The sequence below is a fragment of the Alosa pseudoharengus genome, unplaced genomic scaffold, assembly GCF_046254945.1.
Source record: "Alosa pseudoharengus isolate Yale_2024_CS ecotype anadromous, Long Island Sound unplaced genomic scaffold, YU_APseudo_1.1 YU_APseudo_1.1_scf_21, whole genome shotgun sequence".
Lineage (NCBI taxonomy): Eukaryota > Metazoa > Chordata > Actinopteri > Clupeiformes > Clupeidae > Alosa > Alosa pseudoharengus.
In genome coordinates, this window is record NW_027468674.1 from 24,056,280 (window position 1) to 24,080,886 (window position 24,607).

General features: G+C 44.8%; 1 protein-coding gene across 1 annotated transcript in view; it reads right to left on the reverse strand.

Annotated features, from left to right (window-relative positions):
- The window catches only part of spag9b (sperm associated antigen 9b), an 81,822-nt gene that overhangs the window by 3,033 nt on the left and 54,182 nt on the right, over positions 1 to 24,607 (reverse strand). The window contains exons 6-27 of the mRNA XM_076298235.1: positions 21,756 to 22,623; positions 21,528 to 21,621; positions 20,877 to 20,998; positions 18,904 to 18,961; positions 18,243 to 18,395; positions 17,973 to 18,027; positions 17,690 to 17,820; positions 17,069 to 17,125; positions 15,396 to 15,572; positions 14,983 to 15,112; positions 14,166 to 14,252; positions 13,421 to 13,591; positions 12,788 to 12,959; positions 12,147 to 12,401; positions 11,097 to 11,268; positions 10,624 to 10,746; positions 9,172 to 9,252; positions 8,855 to 8,922; positions 8,509 to 8,657; positions 7,166 to 7,337; positions 6,711 to 6,824; positions 4,729 to 4,908 (exon numbers count right to left, since the gene is read on the reverse strand). Of these exons, the coding sequence (XP_076154350.1) occupies positions 4,729 to 4,908; positions 6,711 to 6,824; positions 7,166 to 7,337; positions 8,509 to 8,657; positions 8,855 to 8,922; positions 9,172 to 9,252; positions 10,624 to 10,746; positions 11,097 to 11,268; positions 12,147 to 12,401; positions 12,788 to 12,959; positions 13,421 to 13,591; positions 14,166 to 14,252; positions 14,983 to 15,112; positions 15,396 to 15,572; positions 17,069 to 17,125; positions 17,690 to 17,820; positions 17,973 to 18,027; positions 18,243 to 18,395; positions 18,904 to 18,961; positions 20,877 to 20,998; positions 21,528 to 21,621; positions 21,756 to 22,623 (3,589 nt within the window). The remainder of the gene's footprint in view (positions 1 to 4,728; positions 4,909 to 6,710; positions 6,825 to 7,165; positions 7,338 to 8,508; positions 8,658 to 8,854; positions 8,923 to 9,171; positions 9,253 to 10,623; positions 10,747 to 11,096; positions 11,269 to 12,146; positions 12,402 to 12,787; positions 12,960 to 13,420; positions 13,592 to 14,165; positions 14,253 to 14,982; positions 15,113 to 15,395; positions 15,573 to 17,068; positions 17,126 to 17,689; positions 17,821 to 17,972; positions 18,028 to 18,242; positions 18,396 to 18,903; positions 18,962 to 20,876; positions 20,999 to 21,527; positions 21,622 to 21,755; positions 22,624 to 24,607) is intronic.

Below are 24,607 nucleotides of genomic sequence, written 5' to 3' on the forward strand. Positions count from 1 at the left end.
GGAAACAAATATACAGTAGTTCAATATAAACTGAAGTACAGGGACCGTATTAACAAACATTTTTAAAGGAACCGTATGTAAGAAATTTATTTCAATTAATCATAAAATGGCCCTGATATGTCACTAGACATTAAAACCATGAATCATGTTCATTTCAAATACTTATATCACACATAACAGTAGTCCGGCCAGGATATTGTCATTTAAAAAGTGAAATTGCAGCCCTCAACTGATGCTGATGTTATGTTTTGTCATGTCATGTCATGTTTTGGCCTGATGCGCCACCCTCCACCTATCTACTAATCATGAAGCAGAGTTTCCGCTAGAAAAAAATGGTGCCGGTCAAAGCGACCGGCAGAGGTTTCGTTTTCCGGACATTTTGATGATATGCCGGTCAAATATCCTATTATCCCTTCTTAATTAGTCAAACTGAGGAAAACTGGAGACAGGCTATGTAGCTTAAATAATTACATAATCTGTATAGAATGCAACATGTTCATTAGCCTAACTTAAACATGCCTAACAAGATCTAGCCAGTATCTTTTCATGGACAAGAGTCGGCTTCGTTCGTTGTTTTAAAAAGGCTACGTTGTTTGTTGCTGCTACCCACGTTATCTCAGTGGTGACTGTTTAACTTGCACAGATGCGCACAAGAATGAGCGCTCACACCACTACCCCCTAATGCTATGCCTCTTTATTTGATAACAATAAATTAAGAAATGTTTCCTATTTCTTTCGGCCGCAGTTCAATGATATCGTTTAATTGTGCCAGAAATTATCCACGGACCAGTAATCGCCTCGTCGAGGAGGCCCTAACCCTGCAGATCATAGACAGAGAACGCATAAACCTACTGTATGCTTTGGGTAAAGAACACTTTGCATGTCCAATGTACACGGAGAATGACAGTGTCTTGGAGTGGCCGCACCCCCCGCAACTCCACTTCCAATGTCACTGATTGCGACAGATACGCCCGACACTTCTGCTTTTTATCTGGTGGTGGTGGAGTTGACCGGACATCTGAGGCTTCAGACGTTACCAATTTATCATCATCCATCGTCTCTGGCCTCTGAAAAAACGTTTAAGGCTAGTCTGCCTGGGCCTGGCCATGTTTGAACCGCCTCTCATTTGTTCGTTGTTTAACATGGACGTTTTAAGCGTGCGCTTCCTATTTGAAATGCAGCATAGGTTATGCGTGTTGTTTAATAACTTTCAAACGGTAGAGCCTGTTCATTTAGCTTAGGCCTACATATTAAGGCTTATTCTCAAATTCAGATTGCGTTAGGGGACGGGATTATTAGCCAATTTCAATCGGACAATTTGACCGGAGAGATTTAATTTTGTCGGACATTTCTTTTTTTTTTCGGCCAATGTCCGGTAATTACCGGACAACGGAAACCCTGTCATGAAGTCAGTAGTGTTTCGGCATCCGGGTTGGCAACCACGAGTCAGGGGGGAAGGGGAGGTGGAGGGATACACCGCTCTATAGTAATTTGAAAGTGATTGCAGTACCAGTTTTGGCCACAATCTTACATATGGTTCCTTTAAGGCTAAAAGTTTAAGAGAAACTCCTAAAAATAATAGGCGTATCACTCGTAACTTTAGGACTCCTATTTATTCTGACTAAGAGTAATTCACGAAGCATTTTAGCCCTAAAAGTAGCATCTAAGTCTGGGACAGCTTAGAACAGGGGTTTCAAACTCCCGGCCCGCGACCTATGTCAAAATAATAATGTAATCCGGCCCTTGAGGGTATTTTTAATTGCGACAAACAATACTGATTAAAATAGACGATAGATCCAAGTACGGTGACAAATCTCAGTTGTACTCTCCTCCACTATTTGCTAGACATCCAGAGCTTGATTCAAACCCAAAATCGCTGCACAAAGTTTTCAGGAAATACTTGTATTAGGCTACACGCGAGAAACACGAAGACGTGCATTTGTAATGACGCGGAAGCGATACAGGCCATAGTTTTGCACAAATTGAAGCAGAAATAGGCCTACACCAAATGTTGAAAAACGTTCACGTGTGATGAAGTCTTGGGTAGGTTATGTTATTCACCTATTCTGATTCTGAAGGAGAATATCCTTTTGGAGATTATGATCGATCGTCTATTGACAGTTATAGTCACGGTGCGTCTGTGAATGGAGGTGCATCTTTGCGTGTATAGCCTACGACGGTGTCCACCAAGCATACCATGCTTATTTCGACCCTCTGCCCAACATAGCTTGGAGGTTGCAATGGTAATCGTGATGATAGTGGTAATGGACGTGGTACAGACAGCAGGGATAGGGCTCTGAAGAACTAGTCACCCGCGATAGGCCTTTTTGTAGGCCTTGTAGTTATGGGCTAGTAATAGTTTACTATTGTTGGTATACATCTTAGGTCAGGGGTGGGCAAACTTTTTTGCTCAAGGGCCACACTGGGTTTTAAAAATTGGCCGGTGGGCCGCACAACAACCGCCCCCCCCCCCTCACGACACACACATAAAACAAATACATTTTTTATAGCCTATAATTTAGTATGACAAAATATTTCTTTTAAAATATTAATTGCTTAAAAATACTACTAATTTTATGCTGTTTAACAAATGTATAAATTGTGCACTGTAGCTTTAATTCACGTTTATTTCTCAATGATCTTCTGCCTGCTAAGGTATGGCCCTCTCCCACTTTTTAAATGGTCAGTAGTGGGAACTACTGCTGCCTTCATGATTTCCTTTTAAAAGTTTCTTATAAGAAGGAGATATCAATTATCAACAATGACAAGCCAGCTGGAACCTGCGGCTCTCTCTCCCTCTCGTGAGTGCAGACGCGTTCCCAATTAAATGGATCGCATGTTCACGTTAGATCTGCTGCAAAGGAGATAACTAAGAGTTAAGGGCCGGATGAAAGTGCTTGGCGGGCCGGATCCGGCCCGTGGGCTGCAGTTTGCCCACCCCTGTCTTAGGTGTTTTCCTGTTAATTTGTTATGTGGGTAATATGACAAAAAAGAAAGTAAACCTGCTCAAATACTGTATGTTCATCCAGTATTTACTGAAAGGGGCATAATTTGAGGTGCTTGCCACCCAGTGGCAAATTAGATGGGTAAATTTACCCCCTTCAAAAACTTTTGTTTATACTCAAAGATTTTTACATTTACAGTAGGACTTTATCTCTGACCACTTTCAAGCCATGGCCTTTTGAAATGTTGATATAAAAATCCAATGGTGTTGCTTTCTTAACCCTAACGCCTAGTTTGCCAGGTGTAAAAAAGTTATGAGAGGAAAATATTTTTATTTGGTGTGAAACACACACACATAGGCCTACCTGTTTTTATGCTTTTTTGTTTGTTTTTATAATTTGTATTAACATTTATTTTATCATTATTTTATTTATAAGCTAAGGTTGCTATCACAAAAGACTTTAAGCACTTTCGGTTTGTAGTTTTGTGTTTAAAAATACAGTATTTGAAAAAAAATATAGCATTTTAGGAAATAGCCGTTCTTTTTTGTATTATTCTTTAACACTGACGTGGCTCTCCAATCAGATGACATTGGCAGAAGTGGCCCCCAGCTCATTTGAGTTTGAGAGCCCTGGCTTAGAAGAAGTCGAGAGGACTCCTAACTCACTAAGACCTATTCACAAACAATCCTAAGCTGCTTTTTGAGGCATTTCATGTTTTGAAATGCTCATGCAGCTAAAGAACCTCTCAATTGCAAGGGAATAATTGTGCATTGTGATGCAATAACGCCACCAACAAAAACCAAAACCACTCATTGTCAACTTGTAAACTAAATGTAAAGTTTTATTATAAATCAAATTTGGTTCTCCTCTTTGCAAACATAGGCCTACTGGTCTATATACAGATTAATTTTAAAAAATGTTGCAAAGATACGGCATCAATCCGTATATTTCATTAGGCTACGCTATTTGCGTTGTCTTACTCTTATTCATTTAGGCTATTTATTCATCATCATCCGTCCCTCGCAGAGCCTACTTGTGTAGCGCACACATTCTCACCAGCAAAGACCCGTCACCTGTCATTCATCATCGTAGGGGAGGTTTTTGGCATCATTCCCGCATTATAATCATCAGCCAATCAAGGTGGTCACTTCAATCAAGCTTGTGCAGGAGTAATGACGTCAACCATAGCAACGGAGGTCGTATCTTATCTTAGGAGTTGTCATTTTTCCTTACTAAGAGCAGGTCTGAGCGGCTTTGTGAATAGGTTTTAAGAGAAAACTCCTAGCTAAAAAACTTCTAGAGCGATTTAGGAGTACTCCTAGTGGTAAGATAAAATGCTTTGTGAATACAGCCCCAGAACAGTACAACTGCAGTAGTGGCCAAAAGTTTAAGACCACCCTTGAGAAAACATTCTTCTTTCTTCTCATCATGGTTTCATTTGCACCAGAAATTAAATGCATGAATGCATGAGACTGTTATTTTTCTATCAGCCTATGATAATTCAGATCACATACTATACACTCAATTTCACCACATTTCACTGGGTTTTGTCTTTTCTAAAAATCGCTGAAAAATCACTGAAAATCCCTTCAAATCGGCCACTAGTGCACTTCTTCAACGTAATGCACCCACGATGGGAAAACAACACTAATGTGACTCATAATGCTTCGCCTCCTCATCGCTCTGCCGCTCTCTCTCCCCAGCCCTCGCTAGGTTCCCAAAGGCTTGCTGCCCTTGAGAGCGGCCTCTGTGCTGGGGTCTGGCGCCCGAGCTCGCTGGTTACCTGGGACCGCGCAGAAGAACTTCACGGCATCCCGGTGGCCATGGAAACAGAGCTGGGCGTGAGCCATGGAGCAGAAGGGGACGAAGGTCCCGGCCGTCACTTTGTCACTGTTCTCGTCGCCATAGACACGGATGGCGCCGCCGGGCTGCTTCCCCGATCCCGAGGTGAGCTTGTTGGCCGCTTTGAGCAGGACAAGAGAGAGAGGAATGTTACACAAAGGCTCCATTATATTACACTAATTAGGGAACATACAGGCATTCCTTAACTCAACAGGCCTGAGTGCAATACAATGAACACACTAGACACACACACACATTACTGTGAACAAACTACACACATTACTATTACATACTAAGTACACACACATAACTGTGAACATACTATGTACACATACACACACACATTACTGTGAACATACTATGTACATTGTACACACACACACACACACATTACTGTGAACATACTATGCAGTGTTTCCCCTAGAAATTTTTCCAGCAGCGGTGCTATTGATCGTAGGAAGCCCAGGAAAATAAACGCTCAAAAACTTTGTAGTTCCTGTAGAGCTCACCAAAATGATGGAAATGATACATCCAAGATAGATTTTCCTCGAGTTTTTGAGCATTTATTTTACCAAAAGACAAAATATGTTTTGTGCTGTGCAAGTCGAATTAACTGCCTGTCACTTTAATGCCGTGACCTCACGTGAGGCTTGCTTGATTCTCACGGTTTTAAGCTAACTTAGTAGCGTTGTTGTGCATGGTGCATAAGAATATGTGGATGAAATGAATTATGTTTTCCATGTCATTTGGTAAAATAAATGCTCAAAAACTCGAAGAAAATCTATCTTGGATGTATCATTTCTATAATTTTGGTGAGTTCTACAGGAACTACAAACTATCTCCAGATGTAAATGGTTGCGTATCCTATTACTCAAATTCAATTAAACCCACCAATAGGCTAGCTAGACCTTAGTTTCACAGCCTACTGTATGTATGTTAGCAACACAGGGCTTGAAAGCATTGCCTGTATCACAAACAAAAAAGAAACAATGCGTGGAATTTATCTGGGAATAGGCTACTGAAGGTAGGGGCGAGCTATCTCGCTGGCGTGTTTAATTTGGTTCCTTGGTTAACATAATGTAGGCTACGTTTTTTTTGCACAAAATTGAGTCTGCTAATAAACTTAAACGTAAACACAAACAAGAGTGATCTCTTGTGGAATCCCTGACTGCGCCTTCAACGTTAGCCTACTATTATTTGTTGACATCAAACCTGAACGAACGGCAGCTGTTCCTGAAGTTCACTTGTGTCTATTTTTTTTTTTTTTAAATTAGGTAACTTTTTTTGCAGTGGCGCTTGAATAGAGTACCGAAGCCATGACGTAGCGTTGCCAAGGCAGCAATTTCACTGGATCTAAACAAATCAATCTAACCATTGAAATCACCATTAGCGGTGGCTTTCTTAATCTATTTCAATAATTTTACAACGTTTCTAAGATGTTAGTATATTTTTTTACAATGTAGGAATCACATACTACAACATATATTCATACCAACACGATCAAATTCGTGACTACAGAGTTTTATTTTAGCATGAGTTTCCACCGTAAAAGAGCCTGCATGTAACTTCACAGCATGCGGTTAAAATCCTTAAATTGACGCACATATTCTGCGCCGCTGATAAATACATTGTAGGGGAAACACTGCTATGTACACACACATTACTGTGAACATACTATGTACACACACATTACTGTGAACACACATTACTATTACATTACACACACATGAATGTGAAGCACATTATGAGATGGAGATTAAGGTATTCATTTCCACCCTTCAATGTACAAGTTAAACTGCATACACTACTAAACTGCTTTACAAACACCCCTACAGCAAAGCTACGAGACTGTGCCATTGTCTGAATGTTACGGTATTCTCCATTCTTTCGAGTTCCGTTGTGCATGATGGGATGGACACTTACTCTCGGTTAAGGGGATGGAGATGATGACCCCGTTGCCCGTGCCAACCCACAGGCGGTTACAGGACACCATCAGCGCCGTGATCCGCACAAAGGAGAAACCCAGCTTCCCAGTGCCTGAGGAGCCCAATGGGTAAACACACACACATACATACAAAAACATGCACACACACACACATGTGTTATCAAACAAAAAAACGAATATACCGTACAACTGTATACAGTTTTTATTTAATGCATTAATGTTTTGAACCACGCCTATAGCTGGGGATGAGTAAGTAGACTGGTCTTGCCCAACATGCCCTTGAGTCTGAGTTACCAAGTGTGCAAGAGAGAGTGAGAAGGAAGGGGGAGATAAATGGTGTGTGTGTGTGTGTGTGTGTGTGTGCGTGTGTGTGTGTGTGTGTGTGTGTGTGTGTGTGTGTGATTATTAATACTGTGTGTGTGTATGCACCCACCCAGCATTTTGCTGACATAGGGCTCGATGTCCACGTCCTGCAGGTGCTGGTAGGTGTGGGCGTGGAAGAGACGCAGCGTGGAGTCCAGCCGGATGGACACCCAGATGCCGTCGCCCTCCCAGGCCAGCTGACGCACCTGGCTCTCCTTCCGCGGGTGGGCATCGAACGATTTCTGTTAGCGATTAACGAGGAGTTTAATCATGTTACAAAAAACGCGACTGGTGTGCTTGTGTGTGTGTGTGTGTGTGTGAGAGATTACTACCACCAGGGACAGGTTTCAAAAAAAGTGCGGTTTCGGCCAGTGCGTTTACAGGATTCGTTTGGACGTTCGGTTTCGGCCAGTGCGTTTACAGGATTCGTTTGGACGTTCGGCCAAGACAATGCAAAACATGTGCGTTTAAACCAAAAAGCGTCTCCGTGTGGATGGCCCCTAATACTAATCGTTTCTTCTTTCCAGACACCTCTGACTGAGGTAGAGTGAACATTGAGCAAATCTTGGTGAAAAATGACTAACAGCGACACCAACCAAATAAGATACTGTAGATTATTTACTAATTTGTTAGAATTACTAAAAACTAATTTGAGCAAAAAAGTTGTTGACGTATGATGGCAAATACTGACACAGTAATTTATGGTAGGTTGCTTTTCTTTTTTTGTTGTGGGGGGTTAATGCATGTCAACACTCAGTGTGGACCAAAATGTGTCAGATCTGACACAATTTATGGCGCAAATCGAACAGTCGGATGCTGTTAGGACACGGTGTCAGGGTGCGATTGATACGGCGCGTGATTATGAAATCCTGACTGACTCTTTGCCAGGGATGTGTCCTGTCGGAGATCTAGAGAGGGAACTTTACTCTGCAACAGATGCATATACCGCTTGCCAGAGCTGTAAATCTAGGCCGACTCCAGAGTGGAAAAACAGAGGGCAAGATCTGCGTGGTCTGAAGAAACTCATAACTCCTTTCAACAGATGGAAGCCCCTCAGGCAAGAGGCACTAAATCCATACCATGCAACAACAGGTGTGCTCAGATATGTGCACGACCTGACGTTTTTACGCAATAGGAAATGGGGTCTCGTAAAAACATGTTTTGTTAACTTCACACGGCAGAACCTCTACAGAGACTTTTCATAAGCTGACAAGGGACGGGGAAGGAACCATCTGTTCAAACAACATGGTGGTTCACTACCTCAAACGAGAGGTCAAGTAGAGCAACTTACCCTCGCCTAACCCTCTGAATGTATTTGTGTGTGCGGATATGTGTGTGTGTGTGTGTCTTTGTGTGTATGTGTGTACAGTAAATGCATGTGTTTGAGTGTGTGTGTTTGTGTGTGAGACTCACCTCAATCCTCATGGCCTTGGGCTGCACCACATAAATCTTGTTGCGGTAGCCGCACCACACCTTGTCGTGCACCACGGTCATGCAGCGGATGGAGTGGTGAGGGCGGCCCAGGTCCAGCAGGTGGTAGTTGGTCAAGTCCCACTGCCCATCTACTCATGGGACACAGGCGAAAGGGGAGACATTTCCATAGCCGTTATATATGATTATCCATTTTCAAATATTATGTGAGCAGGCTTATGCCTGATTCCCAACACACCACATGGGAACTTTAAGCCCTGAATGGGAATGACTGTGTGGGCACGGAATGTTGAGGGAATGTCTTTAAGGTTGCACGGGAGAGGCTCACCTTCTCCTCTGTGGAAGATGGCTAGTGTTCCATCGGCCAGGGCCACCAGCACACGCCCTTTAACATGACTACAGGAGAGACAAAAATGTCACACACTTATAAACTACACCCAAGATAAGTGAGAGTAAGCATAGTAAAGATCTTACAGCATGATCGGTTTTATCCATTTTAACGGCAAGATTACACAAATTACCAGTGTGCTTCTATGTAATACAAATGTGAATATCTTTGGATCTTGTTCAACAGATACCGGCAAATGTATTCAAATTTCCTCTTTCCTGACCGCAACTGATAAAAGTTCATGATTCTCTACTCACACGATGCCTAAGACAGAGTCTTTCAGTTTGATGGAGTGAAGACACCTTTTCCACTGAGCCACGGCAGAGTGAACGTACACACTGAAACAAACCAGCAAGAGAACCTCAGTTAAAAAATACACACACACACACACACACACACAAACAAACACAAGCACACACACACTTGGACAACAACTCTGTGATTGGTTGATTTTAGAGATGCACCGATAGATCGGCTGGTGACCGGAATCGGCCGATTTTCACGTGATCAGCCATGACCGGCGACCGGCCAGTCAGTCTGAGATATGCCGATTTTATGCCGGTCAAATGCACTCGCCTGCTTATTTTAGCAACACGAACGCTGTGCTTTGCCATATTGCGTGGAATTTACTAAGCTGTCACTTCATAGGCTACGTAAACATTGCTCATCACCGCCCATCCCTGCCGCTAATTGCGTGCCCACAGCTGAACCACAAGCGCAGTTGAGCGGGAGATAACCGATTGCGACATTAAAAAGAATCAAAGTTTAGCGATCATAGGCTACATGATAATAAGATGTCAACAAGCAGCGACATAAAGTTGCCCTAGTAGTTCTACTCCACTTTAAAAAAAAATACTAGAACTATTTACTGCACGTAGACTAGGGCTATGCCTAGCAGATTGAAAACTGGATGTCGTGAAAGTGAACAAACCATAGCCTATTAGAAAGGCAAACAAAAGTTAAAGTTGCTTTTGACATTGTAGCCTACAATGAGCTCTGAATACTGAATCAGCTGTCTCTGAAAGTTTCTATAGCCTAATTGATGCATTTAACCGGAATTTGGATTTAAGTTTTTCACCGCAAAACAGACATGCGCTGTTTTCATATATGGTGGAGCACCTAATCGCTATTAGCACTTCTCCTCCCCTGTGTTTGCTTGATAGCCTACTCCCACTTTTCCCACTTTTCCCTCGCCCTCCCATAAATTCATCAATGCATATGAAAATATGTTCCATGGTAGCATGTTCAAATGTATCATGAATATTGTTCTTATATCTTTAGTTGGATATTGGATGTGAGAAGAAAAAAATGGATGTTCCATAACAGTGCATTTATATTAGTAGTCTGTGAAATTAATGTCCCACACTGTAGTTGGCATTATAGCATATGCCATTATAATTACACTGGCATTATAGTTTGATACTGCAGCTGAAGTTAGACTTGAAGAAGAATCTGTCTAATCACCGGTTCCATTTTTTTAACAGCCATTTCATTATTGATAAGTTGGTTACATTTGTATATTAACATGTTCTATTAAAGAAAAGATAGAAAATAACTATTTGTGTGTGCTGTAAAATGGTTAGAAGAAATGAAATCGGAATCGGCAGGTGAAACTCTATGAAAAATCGGAAATCGGAACCGGCCCAAAAAATGCAATTGGTGCATCTCTAGTTGATTTGAACTGACAGGCAGAAGGGCCAGCCACTCACCAGCCGTTTTGGGCCCCTAACCACATAGTGGCCAGGACACTGCTCATCTTGTTGGCCTCCTCCCTCATGAGGTCCTTCTCTTCCGAGGCTGCGCTCACCCCGTCCTTCACCAGGTCACTCTCCCTACAGCCGAGACGGGCAGAAGAAGGGGACGCTTAGAACAGATAGGAGGTTCTCAGCATGTCAAAGGCTATCAACCGTCGTTTACGCCCACGATCAGATCTCGTAACTGCTTCATGAGCGACTCTCTTCCTTTGAAAAACTACATATTCATTTCAACATGCTTACTGAATTATAAACCACTATTCTTCCCTTGAATTGTTGGTCTGTCCGAATTGTTGGTCTGTGCCGAAAGTTTCACTGCAGTTATAGTGTGTGAAATGAACTGTTACAATGACGGGACTGTTAGAGGCAGGCCTAGCATGTACTCAAACCCCTGTGTACTGTTCCTGGCTGTACAGTGGCTCACCCACCTCTGTGTGTAGGAGGCTGGGGTCTCAAGTGGCTGCTGCACCCCCAGCGGGTCGGTGAACACGTGCTCCGTGTAGACGCCTGCCGTGAGGTCCAGCAAGTGGCCGTGGCTGCCCTCTTTAAACGGCAGACCGCTCTCCGTGGCCTCGGTCGCCTCCTCAGGAGACACAATCGCTGGAGACCCAACGGAGAGAGTCGGTACAAAACAAACTTTCATTAAAAAAAAATAACTAAAAAATATTTCTACTTATTTATTTATATATAACACTTACGCAACCAGAAGGCTTGTCAAAGAGCAAAGGACTAAAAGAAACCGAAATGTAGCGAGACAGTTCGCCAAAGAGCAAAGGACTAAAAGAAACCGAAAATGTAGCGAGACAGTTCGCCAAGTCTCCAGTGACACTTGTAAGCGCCGTCAACAATTCTCATGAGAAACACTTCCTCCTTTTCAAAGAGACTTTGGCAGAAGTAGCGGAGGAGAGGGCAGGGACAGAGGGGGGGTGGGGGGGGGGTGAGGAGTTGGGAATGTCTATTAGTCCCATTTGGTCTTCAAAAGGCTGAGCCCATTAGCGGCGTATTTGATCTAGACGACAAAACGAAGATGTCTCTAAATACAAGCCAATGCATCCCCTATATGCCCGAAACCTCCTGACCTTTACAAGCCTTTGACGCCAAGTCAAATGGGAAAATAAAAATCAGGCATGTTTGAAGACCATAAACAGCTGACTACAACACTCAGATCTTCAAACTGAATTCCATAAATATTTTTGAGCTACTTTTTAAAGTCATATTTTTGTACTTTTAAGCCTTTATTTGACAGGACAGTGAAGAGATTAGAGGAAATGAGTGAGGGAGAGAGATGAGGAGAAGGTTCGGAAAATGACCACACGCTGGACTCGAACCTGGGTCCCTGTGGGCACTAAGCCCGTTCATGCTGTGGGACAGCGCCCGACGCTACTGCTGCACTACGGCTCCCCCATTGGGCCACTTCTTGGACTTAAGGCAACACTGTCTTGTAGCTACACTATGAGACGTCAGCCTGAGCTCTTTACCGGTGACTGCGTCCAGGTCGCCGGACTGGCCCGTGGTGCACACCGTCTGGGGGATGGCCACCGCTCCCTCCCCCGAGCAGCCCACCACATGCACGCCGTCCAGTAGGCCGTCCTGGGCGCCCCCGGCGCTGCCCTCGCTGGTGCCCCCACACATGCTGTTGCTGCTGCTCGCTGTGGCGGCTCTGGCCCCTTCGCCCTGCTCCCCGTCCTGCTTGGGGATCTCCTCGCCCATGGGGTAGTCCGTCTCTCGCGCCCCTGAGGACACACGGACACACGGACACACACACACACACACACACACACAAAACAGCTGATTGTGAGCAAAATTCCCTTTCCTTTTTAAGTGTAATGCCTGGCAGGGATAGGTAGGGAAAAAAAACTTAAAGTGAAGTAACAACTGGATCAATAACCTATGTGTGTCTGGAAAAACAACTGACAGTTCAATACTTTCTCCCACTTTACAATGAGAGTAAAGAGGGGTTGATGTCATCAGGACATCAAACCAGAGGATGGATCAAAATCAAGTAACTGCAAGCACCGCAGAGACCTTTACACACACACACACACACACACACACAAACACACACAAACACACACAAACACACACAAACACACACACACAAACTCTCCGGTTTCCTGACCTGGCACGCTAGCCATACAGATGACGTGGGAGTTGCAGACAAAGAAGTTCTCCAGGATGTTGCCGGGCTGGTTGGCGTCGATGACGATGACCTTGGTGGTGGCCTGCGTGCTGGTGCAGATCCACACCAGGCTGGACAGCTCCTCCTGCTGCCGCAGCTCCTTCTCCTGCTCCTGGGGATGCACACACACACCACACACACACGTGAGGCTGGAGGCACACATGTTTGTAGTACACGCACACAACACTGGAAGCACACATGTGCATACACACCAACAGTCACATACATATGTACACACATATACACACACACACACACACACACACACACACACACACACACATACAAACAAACACATACAGTACATATGTACACAGACACAAACACACACACACGTGAGGCCAGATGCACACATGTAACATGAACTGAAACCAACCCACATACACACTCTCAAACACAAGAATATGTGTAAAAATTGAGCATGCAGTGAAATATGATATATAACTGAAATAACAGAGGGGTCTGTTGGCAGCAGAATGGATCAATTTGTAGGACTGTTATTTGTAGGACTGTTGACCAGAATGCAGTGTGTGTGTGTGTGTGTGTGTGTGTGTGTGTGTGTGTGTGAGTAACCTTTAGTTCCTGCTCCAGTCTGTCTAGGCTGGTCTGGGAGCCCTTCTTGAGCACAGGGCTGAGGCAGACGCTGTCCCCCGACACGTCCTTATAGAACACACTCGCCCCCACGATGGAGCCGCCGTCCCGCGTCTTCCCCCCCGTCAGGTTCACTCCTGCCGCACACCACAGCTGCACACACACGGACACACACACACACACACACACGGACACAGAGCCTGTGATTTAGTTGTTCAATTTACATTACAACATCTGCATATTTTTACATCCAGCTTTAGATCTTACAGTAACAGAAACCTGACAATGAAATGTTTTTAACATTTCTAATACTTTGACATGGCTTTTTTTAATGTCATACATAATCTGCACTCAACCGCTATAAGACAAAGGCGCTTACACTGATCTAAATCCAAATCTAGTCTGTAATCTGTGATGGATCTCTGATGGACAGGTTTTTTTCTGTTCATATTCCAGAGCTATGAGAGAGGCGCGGTCAGTGCTGTGTATCCAGTTTCTGTACTGACCCTAGGCAGATGGGTCAGGCCCTTGAGTCGTGCATCTGCTCGAGGTTTCTTCCTACATGTATCTCCAATTCTAGTGTTCAATTCAATTCAATTCTAGTAATTCGAGTTTTTCCTCGCCCCTGTTACTCATGGGTCTTCTCTGATTGTTTCTGTAAAGCGCCATGAGACATGTGTAATGTTTTGGCGCTCTATAAGTGATATTAAATTGAAATTGAAATTACCTTCATGGAGGAATCCCGCTCATCCAGCGGCCGCAGGTAAACGGGCACCGGAAGGTTCTTGCCCTCCTTCTGTGCACCACCATTTACCTGAAGAACCAGGAAGAGAAGAGCATGCATGTGTGAGAGGAAGAGAAGAGCATGCATGTGTGAGAGGAAGAGAAGAGCATGCGTGTGTGAGAGGAAGAGATGAAGAGATGACGGAATGGTTTTACTCAAAACCTTTAAGTTCCATTTCACAAGGGGCATTCAGGAACACTTGCAGCCCCCCCCTTTCATAATATACTGCTCAAAAGAATTAAGGGAACACTTCAATCATACACTGGATCGGTACTCTGACACTGTTTGGCTCTGAGCACAAGTAAAACTTCTGAGGCGAGTTTTATTTTGCAAGAACTGCCAGACATTCTGTGAATGTAGAAAAGGGTGGAAGGTTTCAAAAAATGTGTTTTAACAATTGTGGAAAACTGTCAGTGTTTTTCCCTTAGTGTATCTTCCCCTATACAACTGCTCTACTAAGGCTGAGGTGCCCATCTGAAAACAAATTGCAGATAAAGAACAGAGCACTTCACTGTGTGCAGGACACCGTGCTCCTTTTAGTCCGTCTATCCTTTTCTTTGAACACTGAAATTTGCTTTGCAATAGGAAGTCTTCCACTTCAAATGGCTTCACTTCCACATTGCATTTATCCCACATCAAAAATGTGGTGTCTAGGAGTCTCTGTCCTGACCCCATCCCCACCCCACACACACAGAGCTAGTGTGCACCTTGACCTTCTGACCCCATCCCATCGCATAGACCCAGAGCTAAGACACTGCACCTTGCTCTTCTGGGGGAGGCTCCATCCGTAGGCCTGGACTCGGCCGTCCTCCTTCTGCACGTGGGCCTTCACCTGCTGGTACTGAGCCCTCTTCTGCTCACGCCGCGACGTCATGTTACCCACCTCGGGCCTGGTGGTACGCGCACGCACGCACACACGCACGCACACACGCACACACGCACACACGCACACACGCACACACGCACACACGCACACACGCACACACGCACACACGCACACACGCACACACACACACACACACACACACACACACACACACACACACACACACACACACACACACACACAGGTTACAGGTTACAGGTTACCCACCTCCAGCCTGGCACACACACACCTAAACACACACACGGCTTACAGATTAGGGGGTGAGGGTTGGTGGTGGCGCTACTCACTCCTCGTTGAGGAAGTCGAAGGCCTTGGACTTGTCGCTGGGCAGCTGGGCCAGGGTGCTGCTCCTCTTCTTGACCGTGGGCACCACGTGCGAGGTCGGGGCGTTGTACTTCAGGTTTACGGGCGCCTCCGGCTTCTTGGCTGACGCGCTCGACGACGAACTGAAGAGCCGACTGAAGCTAGAATTAAGAGAGGAGGAAAGAGAGAGGGAGAGAGAGAGAGAGAGAGAAGGGATAGATAGAGAGAGACAAACACAGACAGACTGCTAGGGAGGCACAAGACACAGGACACGGCAGCAGCAGTTGAAGTTAGAGTTCAAGGGTCAAATGTTAGGGGTTTGGGGTCAGGGGTCAGGGCCCTCCAACATATACGGCATGCCTCCCTCCACACACGTGCAGCACCTACACCTCTACCCACTCCACCACCTCCTCTCTCTCCCTCTCCATCTGCACCATCCTACATGAACACTACCATGTAGACGCTCCGCCATAACCACCTTAAAACTACAGTCATGATCCTCTCTGGATCATTGCAATATCATGCACTGAGTACTTCCCTGTTTCAGTGACCGCACATTCAACCAAACTGTTGGATGATATGCTTGTGCTGTCTATATTACTGTCCCTCTCTCTCTTTTACTCACTCTTCATGGCATGAACCTCAGTCAGACACTCTTTTGTGCTGTGATCTTAGTCTAAAGCCTGAGATAAACAAGATACGCCAGGCTTAAAGTTGACTGGTATTTAGCAGATACTTTCATCAAAAGGCAGGTTTGGGACTTAAACCCAGGCCAACCGATTGTCAGGCTTGTCATCAGGATTGTAATATTACTGCTGCTCCTCCACACTACTACTGTAAGTGCAATGTCTTCCTGAATAAAAAAAAACACTCTAAATATAAAAACAACTAAGACTGCTCAAAAAAAATAAATTAAAAGTTTCAACATGTCATATCCTATATTTCTCATCCTCCATCAGTTCTGACATTCGCTCCCCCACTTCAACACACCTTCTGCAGAGGCACAGGACAACATGAGGCGGGAGAGAGAGGGGGGCACAGGAGAGTACAGAGCAGGAGAGAAGGCAGCTTTTAAAACAAGGCTAGTTCAGCTCCACTGATAAAAAAAAAAAAAAAAAAAAAAACCTCCAGCAAAAACCAAACTCAATCAAACAACCACGTCAAACCCATTCCAAACCTGTACCAAACCCACACCAGAACTACCACAAACACCCAAGACCTGAGAATGGCAGTACACATTTAATATATTATCCATGGTGGGAAAGAGTACATCCTTTTTTATTTACATTCATCAGGTATTTGAATGTACTATAGGTAAATCATAAAAAAAAAAATCTATCTTGTCAATGTCTTGTTCTAGGATTTTGAAAACAAGTGGACACTGTGATGAACAAACAAATGAGTTATTCTTCACAGCAAAGCCATTTCCAGGTCAAGGGTCATCTTGCTTATCAATCTTGCTTATTTGGAACATGTAAAGTGCAAGGATCAGTGCATTGCAAGGCAATCAAAAATTACCTACATACTGGAGACCAACCATAAAAGGTGAAATAAAAAAGGAGAAGTAATATATTAAATTATGTGAGAAATCATCTACGGCACTACTGTAAATTATGAGATGTTGCTATGGATGTAAGTGAAGGCCAGTGTGACTTACAACTGCCAGATACTAGACTTCTTCTTCTCTGATAGGGAAGGGTTCTCCCGCGATGCTCTTTGGAGGAGAAAACAAAAATCACCAGGGTTACACAAATGAAAGCAGTAAACGTGTGCCATCGGAGGACTGCGCCTCAAGCTTTTAATTTAGACATGTTGATGATTATTCTAAATTCTAAATATCAAAAGCTGACACTGATAAATATGAATATGGATTTTCCAAAAATTTGGGCAAAAAAAATCAGACCTCGTCTGTCTTAGGCTTCAACTACTCCTGTGTTACCCAACTGAACCCTAATCTTCCTTTTTCCCCTCTTCCCACTTGGAGCCAAGTCTGTTTGTTTTGAGGACAAGTTTGCGGTAGATAATGGAGGAATTAAATTACACTCATGAGTTCCTTCTCTCTCTCTCTTTCTTTCCCCTTTTTTAAATGTTTTTCCCTATTGTCTTCACTATGGCTCATTCTTAGTGCCAAACGCTTTGCAGTCTGTTGGGGTGCTTCTAGCACTGATGTGGATAGCAGGCACAGAGGACTCTAGTTTAAAAAAAATCTGTTTGTTTTGAGGACAAGTATGCTTAGATTTGTAATAATTTGCCTTACATTTGGAGGGCCACCCCTCACCTGATCATCTCCGTCCACCGCACGGCTTCCTGCAGCTCCATCAGTCTCTCCTTGTACTGGTTCCTCTCCATGAGCACACGGGCCATCTCCACCCGCGTGAAGCGCTTTCTCTGGGCCGTGGGGACGTCGCTCTGAACGAACACACAGACATAGACACACACACACACCTCAGCAAGAATATGTGGCAACTGACGAGGCGTTGTCTAGTCTGACAAATACATTTTAAGATCTAAACCATGATTTATTCAAGCCCATACGTAGAAACACACAGCACAAAGCTTACATCATCGTCAGGCTCTTTGGTCTTTTGCTTGGCCTCCTGTAATTCTGCACGCACTCTGGATACAGAGAGAGAGAGAGAGAGAGGTCAGTATGATTGCTATCACCATTTCATTATCACTTGTAGTAGTAGTTATTCTATGAATGTGTGTATGATTGTATGTGTATGATTGACATCATCATTCTATCCTATTATCAATTGTAGTAGCAGTAATAGCAGTGTAGCGTGTGTGTGTGTGTGTGTGTGTGTGGTGTGTGTGTGTGTGTGTCTGACCTCTTGATCTCATCCTCCAGCTCCTTGTTCTTCTCCTCCAGCTTGTCTTGGGCAGAGCGCAGCACCTCTAGTTCCCCCACCACCACGTCCTTCTCACACACCAGCTCGTCCACGCGCGCTATCAGGTCGTTCTTCACCACGTTCAGTGCATTTCTGACAACAACAAAACATACTCAGAGATGCATTTCAAGCATGAAGATCAAGATACACCTACAACATAGGTTTCTATTACTTCATTGATTACACGGCATACTCAGAGATACACAAATGTTCCATAATCCCGTATAAGTATAATACCTTTCCCTTACATCAGACTTATTTATTGGTCTATGAGGCCCACTCATTACTATACCTCCAAATCCACTATAACTGAATACCAGTCTGACTGAGGCATCTGAAGGATTGTTACAAGTGCATGTCTGACCATTTGCTGTAGATGGCAGCAGAGAGCAAGTCAGTGCTTTGGATAGTTGTAAAAAGTTCACTTTGTTACGTCAAAACCCAACATGGCTCATTAGCTTGTCTCCGGGTATAAATGGTTGTTTGATTATGTCCATTACCAGGAAGAGGCTCTAAGAAAGAGAACACTTTCAAAAAGAACCTTGTTCATTTTGGAGTAGTTGTGTGATTGAGTTGCAGCAGATCAAGTGGCAGCTCTTACTTTGTCTCAAGCAGCTGTGCATTCTCCTGGATGAGGTGTTCAACTTCACGACCCATACCTGCACCAAGACAAAGATCCCCTGAAAGGTTACTTGCATTCATCAGCTCAGTCCGTTACCAGTTACCAGTTGGTCAGAATCCACAGCACCATCACTGGCCAGACGATCACAGGTCACAGGTCAGACTCAAGACAGACTGGACGTCACCCACAGAAAACAGAGCTCATAAGATACACAAGATAAGGAACAAGCAGGGAAAGACCAGCTTACCAAAGAAATTAAGGTCTGACAGTGCCGTGCAAAACCAGCAGAGGGAGAGAGAAGGGGGAGCAAATGAAGTGAGACATGAGAATAATGAGCGTAAACATTTAGTGGCATGGTGATGATCCTTTTCAGAACTGCTAATCAAAGTTATGTGTTGTTCTACATTTTCGAGATAAAACAAATAAAAATGTAATACAATAACACAAAGGACTAAATAAAGCTAAATGACGGCGGTGGACTTTGATGTCCAGGAAGTAGAGCAGCCGTGCCCACATCGTGGATAAATTAATAATTTCTGTACGCTTTGTCATCTAACAGGTTTTGATTAAAAAATAAATGAGCACAATGTCAACAAACACTTGTCCAGTGACACATCAATGATGTGTGTATGGGATACTGGCCTAGGCCTAGAACTATGGCAGGAGCCCTGGCCAACAACATGATTCAGCAATTCACTGTCCAACCGCCTGCAGTGAGCTAATACACCAGCTCACTGGCCTTAGCTACTTAGCTCCGTCTGCCTGCATTAACTTTACGGTTAGCATCTTAAGAAGTTATTTTCTTTTGTTTGGCTTCGGTCTGTTTTAGTCGACTTTGTGGCCTCTGGGAAGACTAGAGCATGGCCAAATAGTAATCCAATGCACACTATACTACGGATGAGAGAAGTGGAGGAGACTGGAGAGGAAAATGTATGTGAGAGCATGTGGAGACAGACAGAGGGTTAGTGAGATCATACACACCAGAGTACTCTTCTGTTGGAAAGGAAAGAAAAGGCCGTGAGATGAGAAAGGCATGCAGAGAAAGAGGGGTTAGAATGACTGGAGATGAATGAATGAATGAATGAATGAATGAATGAATGAGTTAATTAATTAATGGATTAATTAAGGGATGAGTTCCATTTCACAATGAAACGATTAATAGTTAAACGATTACTACAGTAAAAGGAATGTTCAATACTCCAGGCCCTTTACTTTGGTTCCTTTCCTTCTGAAGAACCAAATTTAATCAGTATCCTGGTTCCCTTCTGAAAGTGGACAGCATGCTAATACAAATTGATCTGCAGAGGGGCACTCGAATGCGCAGTTTTCGTGCTGTCAATGTCAGACGGATTAAATTTCACAAACCCACTTATACTGCAGCACCGTGCAGCACTAGTGCCCAAAGATAAACGCAGTCTGCAAATTCAGTAGAGAGCCTGAAGCTGAACTCTTGTCCCTGTGTGCTACAGTAACATTCACATACAGTCACACACACACACGCAAAATTCACATAAAAACATACACCTAAGGATGGTGAGTAAAATGGGAGACAATGGACAAAAAAGCACACAGGGAGAAAAGAAGGAAGAACTTCTACAGACAAACTGGATACTAACAGGGAAGCTACCTGTAAACCAGGTGCATGACTGAAGCGTTCCATTTCACAACGCGTAAAAAACATTTTAGAAGACTGGTCTGTTTTTTTTTCCGAACGTACGCGCCTCTATCATATCTGGTGTAGCTACTTCCATTTATTATAATGGAAGCTAATTGTTGCAGCAGACGCAACGCGAATGGAACGTTTCAGTTACTGTACGCGCCTGGTGTAGCTTCCCTGTAATAGTGCGACATGCACAACTCCATCTCCTGCTCTGGAACTATGGAAATGTATTAACAAACTACGCAACCAGCACACCAGCCTGCCGCTGAGATTTAAACACTGTGTCTCTTACCCAGCAGGTCTGCGCCCTCGTCCACGTCTCCTATGAGGTCGTTACCGGCTGAAGAGAGCTCCTCGAACAGTGAGTCCGTGTTGCGGTCAAATGCCAAGTTCTCGATCCCTTTGGTTGGAGTACTGGTGGAGACGCGGAGAAAGGTGAGCGAAATTAGGAGACACAGGTGAGCAGATGACAGGGAGCAGAGGGAGACCACTGAGGATCAAATCAAAGGATAGCGATGCTGGATGACGTCGCGCGTTGATGTTTATGTTTTTAGCAGACAAATTTTTCCAAAGCAACGTACGTTATATTCAAACCAAAAACCAAACAAAACACCCCTTCCTTCTGTGCTCCGGAGAAACTCCACACAATGTTTCGTTATTGTTATCGACAGGCTGCCCACATTTAGTTTGTTTCCAGTTCATGGAGCCAAGGCTGTGTAAGAGGACTTATATTTTAACAGTGTACAGTGTAAAAGTGAGGAGATATTCCCTGAATGTTACAAAAAGTGTAAATCACTTAGCATTGCTAACCCTACCTTTAAGGGTTATCTACACAGCACTGTTTTGCTTTTTTAGCTATACTACATTTTGACTAAACTTTAAAAGGGTAAGGGGTGGAGTTCCTGAAAACATGGCTGGTGTGTTTTGAGTTAGGTGGTGTTACCTGGCTCCTTTGCATCCACTCAGGTCCATGTCCAGCTCAGGAGTGGACTCAATTATTGCCTGCACTTCTGACCGCTCCGTGTTTTCTATTGATTCTGTAAACATCAATGTCAAACATGACAAATGTAATGTAGGAAAAAAATTAATCAAATCTACAAACATTGCACAGGCCCCTAAATAATAGTCCCTCGACATTCTGCACCATCTCCTGTGTACCATCCGCCCTCACCTGATGAGGTTGTGTCTGTGCCCGTTCCTGCGCGTATTCCTGCGCCAACTCCAGTGCCAAGTCCTGCACCCACTCCTGCACCCACTTCTACGCCCCCTAATGTGCCCACTCCTGCACCCACTCCTACGCCCGCTAATGTGCCCACTCCAGTGCCAAGTCCTGCACCCACTTCTGCACCCACTCCTATGCCTGCTAATGTGCCCACTCCAGTGCCAAGTCCTGCACCCACTCCTGCACCCATTCCGGCACCCGTTCCTGCACCCACTCCTGCACCCATTCCGGCACCCGTTCCTGCGCCAAGTCCTGCGCCAAGTCCTGCGCCAAGTCCTGCGCCTGCTCCTACGCCCGCTAATGCGCCCACTCCTACGCCCGCTAACGCGCCCACTCCTACGCCCGCTAATGTGCCCGTTCCTGCGCCCTCCTGCATCATGATGTTCTTGCTGTTGTCGGGCTTCCTGTCGCTGCTGTCCAGGTTCCGGTTCAGGCTGTCCGCCTCCTCCACCCGCGGCGTGTCCACTGACGCAATGGCGACGTCGCCGGAGGTAGCGTTGGACATGGGCGTGGCAGAGTTGGAGCCACCGCGGGTCATGTCGGAGGCAGTGGTGGACATGGGTGTGCCCGCCTTGGACCCACCACGGCTCGTTTCCGACATGGGCGTGCCTGCCTTGGACCCAACACGGCTCGCGTCGGATATTGGCGTGCCCATCATTGACCCAACACGGCTCGCATCGGATATTGGCGTGCCCATCATTGACCCACCACGGCTCGCGTCGGACATGGGCGTGCCCAACTTGGACCCACCACGGCTCGCGTTGGACATGGGCGTGCCCAACTTGGAGCCACCGCGATGTGCGCCCGACAGCTCATCCTGCGAAGCCATGAACAAAACACAGTGTAAGAAATCTACACCCCCACCATGGTCTTGCTCACACTCTAAAGTCAGAGACAGGCACTAGGAGGGGAGTCTACGGACGAATGCTACACGAAGGAGGTTTGGGAAAAACAACCATGATCAAGGTCAGTAAAACTAGAAGACTCCCGTCACACACACACACACACACACACACACACACACACACACACGGACAAACACACACACACACACACACACACACACACACACACACACACACACACACACACACAACACACACACACACACACACACACACACACGTCAGCCCCGCTCTGCTGAGGAAGGAGCCACAGAGCTGGGAGAAGGCAGCCAGGTAGAGGTCCCCACTGGAAATCTATTATTAGTTAGGCCTATGTGTTAGAAAGTTCTGGAGCCATGATGTCCTACATCTAGATCTGCAGCCAGTCAGCCAAACTGACCAGAGTTTCGAGTTCAAGGAATTATTCCTGGAGGTAGCGGAGTGAAGTCTGCTGCTGGAAACATGATTAAAATGTAATTTGGCTGACCGGGAGGTGTTAATTGTTGGCTTTGTCGGTGATTCTTTCTTTGAAGGGTAGCTTTGCCAAAAGCAATCCAGAGTTAGCCTTCAAAGAAATGGCTTTCCCAAAACCTGTACGATTAATACCACATCAGTGAAAAAACTGCAAACCGATGCACACATGTGCACACACTCATTTGCTCGCATTCCGTCACCCAAACAAACACACACACACACACACCCTGGTTAATAAATGAAAAAACAAATACATGGAAAAAGCAAACTTTATGCTGTAGTCTTTTCTCAAGACTATTGCCATCATGACGGGTAAAGAAGAGAACAAGGCATCAGCAGAAAACCGCTCCACCCAACATCCTTCACTTGTGACAAATTAACATTTCTTTTCCCTCCAAAACAACCTACATTCAAACAGTACCTTGTTGTTTACTGCCCTTGTCGCCACACTAACATTCTTGTATCTGTCTGCCTTAGTGCAGTACAGCCAGTCAAATGTCATCACTCTTCCATGTCCTTGACGCTTCAGAGTGGGCTACTGCCAACAGATCCATTGCTCTACTTCCGACAAGGTCAAGGGCACCTACACATAAATATACCTCCTAAAGCTTGGCTTGTTGCAAGCACATATTGATAAAGTGCAACCACACTTGGCGATTTCAAAGAGCAGAAAAAACAAATAAATGATAAATGAACAAAGACTCACTAATGGCAACATACTATACTACTGCCTGGTTATAGCTACTGCAGGGTTAGACAAATTAAAAAGCAAATGAGATACTACAGGTGGCCATCTACAGATTGAATTTTAACATTTTAATAATCCAGACCCTACTACCCCAGTGAGTAAAATCTCATGAAGTATCAACGGATCACTACAGGCACTGTAGTGATCCGCAACCACAACAACCCACTGACACCAACTTCAAGTCCTTCAGTTTGTTCACAACTTTGACATATCCATTTAACCAGAGGTCATTAAAGATAATTCACTTTGCAGTGATGGTGTTTTTTTTTTATCCATGCAAGGGCATGCTGTGCATTTAAATGGACAGATTACATTAACTTATCAGGGGTCCTCCTGGCTAACATATTCAGAAGCAAATGATAAACCCTGACCCAATTAACGTCCACCTTAATGACCCTTTCCTGGATAAGATCGCCCATCCCTGTGTTAGAGTGGTTGCATGCAGCACACTTCATGGCCTGCCCTTTGATTCCCACGCACACAGAAATGCAATGAAGATTTGTCATGAGGCCAGGCGACAGGCAACTACAGGCCGACAGAATCGGGCCGGCTAGGCTGCCGTTGCCACGGTGATCAGTGTTTGTTGTTTTGGGGTTATTGTTAGATCATTGGCACCCACTGGCGGTGGGAGAGAAGACCGGCTACCTGCGTCTCCTCCAGGATAGTCTCCCAAACCTCCGGCAGGACCTTACCCT